The following is a 9581-nucleotide window of genomic DNA, read 5'->3' on the forward strand; positions in this document are numbered from 1 at the left end:
AGATTTAAGTCCCCAAATCTTCATCAACACACATTGATCCCATATTCCATACTTCAGGTCCTCCCAAGAATCTTCTCACGTGACCCTGCTCTGTGGGCTCTTGGTGCATGTTGTAAATACAAACTAACCTTAGTTTAACCTACAGCTGATGTCCCTCAAAGGCCAATGCATAGCATCGAGTTTTCCTGTAGCCCATCATTCATGCCAGAGCTTCCCACCACTGACATGATACATCGGTCATTTGTGTTGTTGTTGTTGTTAAGATGGAGGCTTGCTCTGTTGCCCAGGCTGGAGTACAATGGCGCGATCTCAGCTCACCGCAACCTCTGCCTCCCAGGTTCAAGCGAAATTCTCCTGCCTCAGCCTCCCGAGTAGCTGGGATTACAGGCATGTGCCACCATGCCCAGTTAATTTTGTATTTTTAGTAGAGACAGGGTTTTGCCATGTTGGCCAGACTGGTCTCAACTTCCCGACCTTAAGCGATCCACCCACCTCAGCCTCCCAAAGAACTGAGATTACAGGCGTGAGCCACCGTGCCTGGCCGATACATTGGTCATTTTGATGACAATAATTTTGTTTCTCTTTGTGTATTTGTTCACAAAACATTAAGTACTGGATTTGTGCCAGGCACAAGTATATGTTAATATGCTTAATGTATTCACATATTATAAACTGAACGTACATATGACATGCAAGATAAAACATATGAGGGTGGGAGTTGCGTGGCTTTGCTGCTGATACTGAAATTACTTCGCCTCTATGGGGAATCTGTAAAGTTAGGGGTTTAAGCCAGGAAATTGATTGCTGAGGTCCATCGCAAGACTAATATTCTGTGACCTTATGTAACCCTTAAAAGGGGTTAATATAGCACTATTCATATCTTCTCTTTCTGAAGCTTCCTTTCTGCTCATTTTTTCAGGAATGTCAAAATAAAAACTGGAGAATGGTTCTATGAGGAACGAGCCAAGAAATTTCCAACTGGAGGTAAATGCTCTTTACTTTTTTGTTAGAGTAAAATGATCTATTCCTAGTTTTAAAATATTTGACGTTAAGACTTTAGAATATAAGCAACACGATGGGTTTAGTCTACTGGCCCCTACGTCTTGCCGTTCCATTTGCTGATGCTCTCACTGTAATTCACGCCGCTCATTCCGTCTGCTTGCTACTCTTCCCTCCGCCCATTTCCACCTCTGAGGTTGGCCCTATTCTTTTTTTTTTTTTGAGATGAAGTCTCGGTCTGTCGCCAGGCTGGAGTGCAGTGGCACAATCTCCTCAGCTCACTGCAACCTCCGCCTCCTAGGTTCAAGCGATTCTCCTGCCTCAGCCTCCTGAGTACCTGGGATTACAGGCGCGCGCCACCATGGCCAGCTAATTTTTCTATTTTTAAGAGACGGGGTTTCACCATGTTGGCCAGGATGGTCTCGAACTCCTGACCTCATGATCCGCCCGCCTCAGCCTCCCAGGGTGCTGGGATTACAGACATAAGCCACTGTGCCCAGCCAGGTTGGCCCCATTCTTTAAGGCTCGTGCACCACGAGGTTTCCCTGGCTTCCTGCTTCTGGGCGTGATGTCCCCTCCTCTGAAACACCATCAGTGCCGGGTTTGTAATTCTCTTATGTAATTGTTGCAAAGTTCCTTATACTGAAGCATTGCTTGTGCACTTCTGTTTCTCTCTACAAGCAGTAACTGTGATTTTAAAATCTTGTTAGCCTGTGTTGCAGCAAAGCACAATACCTTGTTTATAATACTTGAGTAAGATGATTGAATCAGTGAAGACCACAGTGAGTGAATAGCATTTGAACCGAGCAGAGGTTGATGGTTGTGGAGTGAGCGCATGTTGTGATGATATGGGTGGAAGCGTGCATTTCGTCTGTGTACTATGAATGTCTTATAATGAGATGTTGACCTAAAGAAGGAAACTGAGGCAAAACTAATATAGGTGGAGAGTTTATTTGGGCCAAGGCTGAGGTCTGCAGCCCAGGAAACACTTCCAAGGGCTCTGGAGAACAAAGGAGAGAAGGGTGAATCAGGAGAGGGGTGATTACAAAAGTCAGTTTTCAGGAATTCTCGTGGGTTTACAGAAATACCATTGATTCATGACTGGCTATCTATTGCTGAGCTACAGGGTGTGGGTGATGGTGTCCAGTGTGTGGCATTGTTAGGATAATTTATGGCTATTGGTGGTGACATTCAATCTAGAGTCCATAGAGCAAGTGGCTTTGAAATGATTAGTTAGCCCAAGCTGGGGGACATGATTGCAGTCTCATTTCAGTGTCTCTCTAGGCCTGATACTTTAAAGGGGGCTTGTGTTTCTTAGATTAAAAGTTTCTTTTCTTTTTCAAAAGTATTTGCAATGTAAGGTGTGCCGGTGTAATTGGTAGCTAGGACCTGGACCTGTGGAGAGGACGATTTGTGCTGTGATGGGGCATCGGGACAAAGGTGCACACAGGCACCGTCACAGTGGAGTGCAGGCAGGTGCTGTGGGAACCGCATCTGACTGTATCAGGAACGTGGGCAGCACCCCTCCTCTGATGTGGTGATGGGGACCTAGACCCACAGCCTGACTTAGAGGGTAGTGGTGGCTCTTTTCTAGAGAAAGTGGCAATTTGCAGGTAGAACCTCACCCAAAAATGTGTTGGCAGTAAAGGAAGCCGTTCATTTGGGTTGATATTCAGCTTTTATAAAGGGTGGGTTTGCCCAGGTATAGATTTGGTTGGTACTAAATTGTCCCGTGGCTTATGATTCCTGGCTCTTCTTAAGAAAAAAAATGCTGCTTCTGCCAAGTTTATTAGAAACCTAGAGGAAAAAAATAATACTAAGGGTCATGTCAGGCAATGGAATGAAGCAGAGATGTCTGTTTCCTCTAAGCCAGTGTTTCTCAATGGCTTCTTACCGCCACCCTCTCCCCTACCCCACACAGCCTTTTTAGACACTTTTTCAAAATTGCTACCATAACATTTTGATATCACAGATATCATGTATCTATGTACTGAGGCCTTTTGGAGAGTCACAGACTGTTGAAATAGCTAAGATTTGCTACTAATCTTTATCCCCTTAGGGGTGCCATCATCCCATGTGGAATGTGTGGCCTTGGCAAAGTAGCTGCAGCACAGGACCTTTCTCTGTTTTTGTTGCTTTTATGTTTCTTTCTTTCTTTCTTTTTTTTTTTTTTTTGAGACAGAATCTCGTTCTGTCGTCCAGGCTGGAGTGCAGTGGCACGATCTTGGTTCACTGCAACCTTCCCCTCCTGGGTTCAAGGGATTCTCCTGCCTTAGCCTCCTGAGTAGCTGGGATTATAGGCACACACCACCATGTCTGGCTAATTTTTGTATTTTTAGTAGAGATGGAGTTTCACCTTGTTGACTGGTCTTGAACTCCTGACCTCAAGTGATCCGCCCACCTGGGCCTCCCAAAGTGCTGGGATTACAGGCGTGAGCCACTTCACCTGGCCACTTTTGTGTTTCTTTAAAATACTTTTTTGACCAGGTGCAGTGGCTCACACCTGTAATCCTAGCACTTTGGGAGGCTGAGGTGGGCAGATCACCTGAGGTTGGGAGTTTGAGATCAGCCTGACCAATATGGAGAAACCCTGTCTCTACTAAAAATACAAAATTAGCTGGGCATGGTGGCACCTGCCTGTAATCCCAGCTACCTGGGAGGCTGAGGCAGGAGAATTACTTAAACCTGGGAGGCAGAGTTGTGGTGAGCCAAGATGGCGCCGTTATACTCCAGCCTGGACAACAGTGAAACTCCATCTCAAAAAAAAAAAAAAAAAAAAAGAATCTTTTTGCTGGTTGTCTGGAGCCTTCTTCAGAAGGTAGAGTCTACCCTTTTCCACATCAATTCCTAGCTTATAAACAGTAGTACTGTAGGAGGTGAAGTTTCTGTCATTTCTCGATGCCAACTCAGTGCAGACATCTCCTTCACTGAAAACGTTTTCTGCGTCGTTGGAAGTTCTAGCATCATTATTTCAGGTAAGTTTTCATGTGTGCCTGAATGTGTGTGTGTGTTTGTGCACACACGTTACCATCTTGTCATCTTTTCAGCACTTCGTCTCTCCTGAGTGAATGGGAGATGTTGTCACGGTGACTTAAGATAAAAAGGGAATTAGGAAAGAGGTGAGACTGGTGTCTCAGGTTTTCTTTCTTGCCTTGTAACTTTATATAAGAATAAAAACATCAGTAAGGACAAACAAACCAGGGTTAGGAAAATCAACCTAAGCATAAATCATTCTTTTTTGCTGATGTCATTTCTACCGATGTATAAAATAAACACCAGAAAAACCCCAACTTCCCCTCCTTCTTTTCAACACTTCCTCACATGCCAAGGTGCCTCATCTTCCTATTGTCCTGTTTCAGTACAGTTGGGGTAAGAGGCATGAAACTATGGGGGAAGATGCCAGGTTGGGAGCACACAAGTAGCGCTATGAGCCAGACCAGGTTGGATGGAGTTTGCCCCGGGCGAGTCAGGAACGGTAACCAAGGATCAGGTCACAGAGGTTTAGATGGACAGGCAGGAATTCCACCACGCTCCTATTTGTGCCCCTAAAAGAGAACCAGGTGCAGTCGTTGAGGGGTTGAATTGGATTTGTGTGCTGTAGCAGTTAAGATCCACTCAGGAAAATAGAAACTGTCTGGTTATTTGAATAAGAATTTACTTTAGGGATTGGTTAGACAGGAATTGGAGGCAAAAAGGGAATAGTGAGAGAACAGAGCTAGCAGCTGCAGGAGGCCGACACCCTCCGACCCTGCTGAGCCGATGCTGGCCAGACACAGGTCAGAAGGAAGGCAGGAGCCCCTTCTTCCTCCTCCTGGCCCTGGTCTCCCTCTGGAAGTCCCCATTGGACCGTAATAGGGAGGCAGCTGCAACCTCAGTTCTCTGATGTGTTCCAGAAAAAGTGTGGTTTTGCATGTTCTCTAGTGTTTTTGTTGTCATGATGTGGGCAATACTCTTTCCAGCCCTCTATATCCTGAGCGGAAGTTAGAAAAACTAGATGGTGGTTTAAACCACAAAAGTGTACAGACAGCTGCAGTCTGTGCCTCTTTCCATGCACTGGTTATCTACTGCTGTATAGCAAATTCCCCTCAAACCTAGTGACACAAAGCAAGTAACATTCTTTTACAGTTTCTGTCTTCGGTGGAAGGCTTGCCTGGGTCTGGGGGATCTGCACTCTTGGGGCTTACCCTCATACCTGGCCAGTGACTGCCGATGTTGGGAGGAGGACTTGGTTCCCCACCATGGGGATGTCTCCACAGGGCTGCTTGAGTGTCCTCATGACATGGCGGCTGGCTTCCCCCAGGGCAAGTGATCCACGAGAGAGAAAAGCAGAGCCCCACAATATCTTTTATGGCCTAGCTTCAGAAGCCACACCCTGTCTTTTCTGCTATGTCCTATGGGTACCACAGGTCAGCCCTAGTCAGAGGGGACAAAGGGTCTGAATATCAGGAGGCAACAATCACTGGGACCATCTTGGAGAAGGCTACCAAATCCTGTGTTCCTTATCTTGGGAGAATGGCGGCACCTCTCACTCTGTCTCCAAATCCACAGAGCTGAGAATCATACTTGACTCCTTTGTTCCTCATTCTGCCGCTACATCTGATCAGTCAGCAAATCCTGACATTTCTGCCTCCCGAGTCTCGAATCTTCCTCTGCCCTTCATTCTCATTTCCAACGTAGCAGCTCCTAACTGGTTCCCAGTGACCCCATCTGCTTTCCCCTCGTTCCATCTTTTATTCTGTGAAGAGAGAGAGCTTCCTTTTCTCTTTGAAAGGAAGTTACTTACTTTCTGATTACAGAACTAATGCAAACATTGCAAATATTTGGGAAACACAGAATAGTATTTAGACGCAATGGAAATACTACCACAATCCCAAAGTACTGTAAATTACATGCATGTGCATACACGTGCAAACTCACAGCCTTCTTTCTAGGTGAGCCTATGCATATGTGTGTGCACAGATAGACTTATCCAATTTCAAATGTATTGTTATCAGACTCTATGTAGTTTTATCTTGCTTTTACAATTCAACTTGGCATAAACATTTTCCTGTGTTATTAAGACTTCTTCAAAAATGTATTGATGACTCCATAAAATACACCAAATATGTGCACCATAGTTTATTTAACCTGTTCCTGAAAGTCTGTGGGTCTATCACTGTATTTGATTTTTTCATGTTACAGATAACTATGTGATGAACATCTTGTACGGATATCTTGACATGTCTGTTTATTTTGGGGGGATAAATTCTTAGAAGAAGAATGGTTGGTCAAGTGTATGAATACTTGAAAGGCTTTTGATATTTTGCCAAATTACCCTCTGGGACTGTGTCATTATTTACAACACACTGGCAGAGTACACAAATTTCCTTCTTCCCACACTCTGCCCCCATTATGTTCCGACCTTTGAAGCATGATTTCAAATTACATTCATATAAAAAACTAGACGCCAAGCGCAGTGGCTCATGCCTGTAATCCCAGCACTTTGGGAGGCCAAGGCAGAAGGATCGCTTGAGCCCGGGAGTTCGAGACCAGCCTGGGCAACATAGTGAGACCCTGTCTCTGAAAAAATTAAAAGATTAAAACCTAGAAAATGAAGAAAATTATAAAGAGCAATGTGAAAAAATACAGCAGCTTCACCCAGAGAACAATCATTGACATTTTAGTATATACCATTTCTGTTCTTTTGTGAGTGTATCTATGCTCGTGGGTGCATATCTGTATGTGTGAATATATGTGTGTGTATACACACATCTACATAGACTTTTTTAAAGTATTTAGGTTGAACCATAAGAAATTGATATTTTTAGGCAAAAAGGTATTGAGTAGAGGCAATTTCACATGAGTCAAGCTAATATATTTACATAATTGAAATCAAATTGTATGTACAGTTTTATCCTAATGTTTCTTCATGTAATAATTTACAAGGAACATTTTCAGTATCTGTAAATATCGTTGGCTATATGATTTCTGATGAGTGCATCTCACCCCATCATAGGAATGTGTCATTATTTGTTTAACCAAATAACTATTGTGGGCTAGTTAGGGGATTTCTAGTTTTCTGTGGCATTTTTGAAAGTTTATAATGTTATTAAAATGAGAATAATGCAAAGAACATCCTTGTAGATATCTCTTTGGCACACCTCTGAATATTTCTAGAAAGAGAACAAGATGAAGGTTAGGAATGTTGCCTCCTTTGGAAAGGGTGTGGAATTATCCTTAAAAATAAACCAACAAGCAAACCAACAAACAACTTTGTCAGTTTGGCAAAACAACACTGGTCATGCAAAATGGTTTTCTCATCGTTTTGATTTGAATTCATCTAATATCTTCCACTTTTCAACCTTCTGTAGATGTTCTTGGTATGTGAAGGCGATTAGTCCTTTTCAGTCATGTTAGTTGCATATGTATCTTCCTAGTACGTATGCTTTTAACACAGAGAAGTTTTTTTGTTTGCTTGTAGGCAAATCTCCTTTTTCTGTATAATTTCTTCTTTTGCTTTTATGTGTCAAGACTTTTTTGTTATCCTATGATGGGTTAAATATCCACATTAATTTTCTTCTAATTTTTACTTAACTTTTTTTTTTTTCCCCCTTGAGACAGTCTCTCTGTCACCCAGGCTGGAGTACCATGGCACAATCTTGGCTCACTCCTCCACAGCCTGGGTTCAAGCGATTCTCCTGCCTCAGCCTCTTGAGTAGCTGGGATTATAGGCACATGTCACCATGCTCAGCTGATTTTTGTATTTTTAGTAGAGACGGGGTTTCATTATGTTGGCCAGGCTCGTCTCGAACTCCTGGCCTCAAGTGATTTGCCTGCCTTGGCCTCCCAAAGTGCTGGGATTATAGGCTTGAGCCACCATGTTAACTCTTTACAATCATCAGGAGGCCCTATCTAATTTTTTTCTCCCAATCCTTTATGTTCCCAGTATCATTTGTTACATAACCATTCCCCCTTCCCATTGCGTTGTAACCCAGGGCCATTGATTGGCACAGCGTGGGGCACCATGCTCCTTGTGCCCAGCCCTGTGCTCCAGGGGGTGCCATCTCAATAGAGGACACACAGTGCCGTCCCCTTCACCTGCACCTTTTGAAGATTTGGCCCTAGCTGGATTTTGAATGTTTGAGAGCAGGAGCTATGAGTAAAGGAATAAGTGAATAAATAAATTGAGCAAGGATCTGCTCATTTGGCCATAAAAAGTGCTGTTAGAAGGAGTAGTGTCCATTGTCAGTGCCTAGCACTTAGTAGGCACCTTACAAATGTAGACTTCCTTTCCTTGTTGGCACCAGGAAACCTAAAGCTAAATGTAACATTCAGTTGCAGTAATTCCAGGAATCATTACACCTTCTGCACCCAGTTTCCTTTTTATTAGCTTTTACTTATTTCTCTTTTGATGACCTTATTTGATATGTGCAATTTAAGATAAAATGCCCCCCACATTTCCTTGGAAGTAGACAAGCTGTAAGTAAGAATCCAGTGAAGAATAATAGGTTAATTGTGGCAATGTGTGTTGTGCTATTTTTTCAACTATTAAAACAGTTTAAAAACAAGAAAAAAAAAAGAGCCTCAATTCTTCATTTTGTAGGGAGATAGCACTAAAAATTTTAAATATTTGGATTTGTTTTAAAATTTTTCTGATTATAGGCTGGCTTTTTCCCCTAAAATTTCATAACTTGATATTTAGTGTTGTGGTCTTAAAATAACGTCTTTGATGCCACAGCGATGGCTCATCTGTAGTGCATTCGAATTAGGCAAGCACCCAGACCTTCGTAGGATCTCTTGCCTTTTGGAAGCTCCCCAGGACAACCTAGCATCTTCGCCTTCTGTGCCTCCATCCACAGGCATTTAGCAATCTGTGCAGAGGGTTTTTAATGTGGCTTCTGGACCCACGCTCCAGGATCAGCTGCAAGCCGATTCAAATTCAACGTTCCTGGCCTCACACACACAGGTTCTGATTTGGTGGGGCCAGATGGGGTTCAAGAGTGAATGTCTGGATGAGGGCGGTGGCTCATGCCTGTAATCCCAGCACTCTGGGAGGGTGAGGTGGGAGGATCACTTGAGGCCAGGAGTTTGAGACCAGCCTGGTCAACATGGTGAAACCCTGTCTCTAATAAAAATACAAAAATTAGCCGGGCATGGTGGCGCATGCTTGTAATCCCAGCTACTCTGGGAGTTGAAGCAGGAGAATCCCTTAAACCCGGGAGGCGGAGGTTGCAGTGAGCCAAGATCGTGCCACTGCACCCCAGCCTGTGCAACAGAGACTCCATCTGCAAAGAAAAAAAAAAGAGTGACTGTTTAACAGTTCCCCAAGTAATTTTTTTTAATGTACTTTAGGTAGAATAACAAAATTAGTAAACAATTATGACGAAACTTTTTTAGATCACTAATAACTAGAAAATAAGCTGAAAATTCATCTCTCTTTTGGCATCTGCTAACCATATAGAGATGATGCCCTCTTCTGGCTCCTCCCTGTAAATGCACATCTTTTACTTTTTTTTTTTTTTTTTTTAACCACCATGACATTCTGTTCCTTGATATACAAGCTTAAAAGCAGAAAGATGACAATATTAATATTAAACTTTTTT

General features: G+C 43.1%; 1 protein-coding gene across 1 annotated transcript in view; it reads left to right on the forward strand.

Moving 5' to 3' along the window:
- SYTL3 (synaptotagmin-like 3) overlaps window positions 1-9581 on the forward strand; it is a 135524-nt gene that overhangs the window by 29818 nt on the left and 96125 nt on the right. The window contains exon 6 of the mRNA XM_011976432.1: window positions 920-984. Coding sequence (XP_011831822.1) covers window positions 920-984 — 65 coding nt within the window. The remainder of the gene's footprint in view (window positions 1-919; window positions 985-9581) is intronic.

This window comes from Mandrillus leucophaeus, unplaced genomic scaffold, assembly GCF_000951045.1.
Source record: "Mandrillus leucophaeus isolate KB7577 unplaced genomic scaffold, Mleu.le_1.0 Scaffold166, whole genome shotgun sequence".
Lineage (NCBI taxonomy): Eukaryota > Metazoa > Chordata > Mammalia > Primates > Cercopithecidae > Mandrillus > Mandrillus leucophaeus.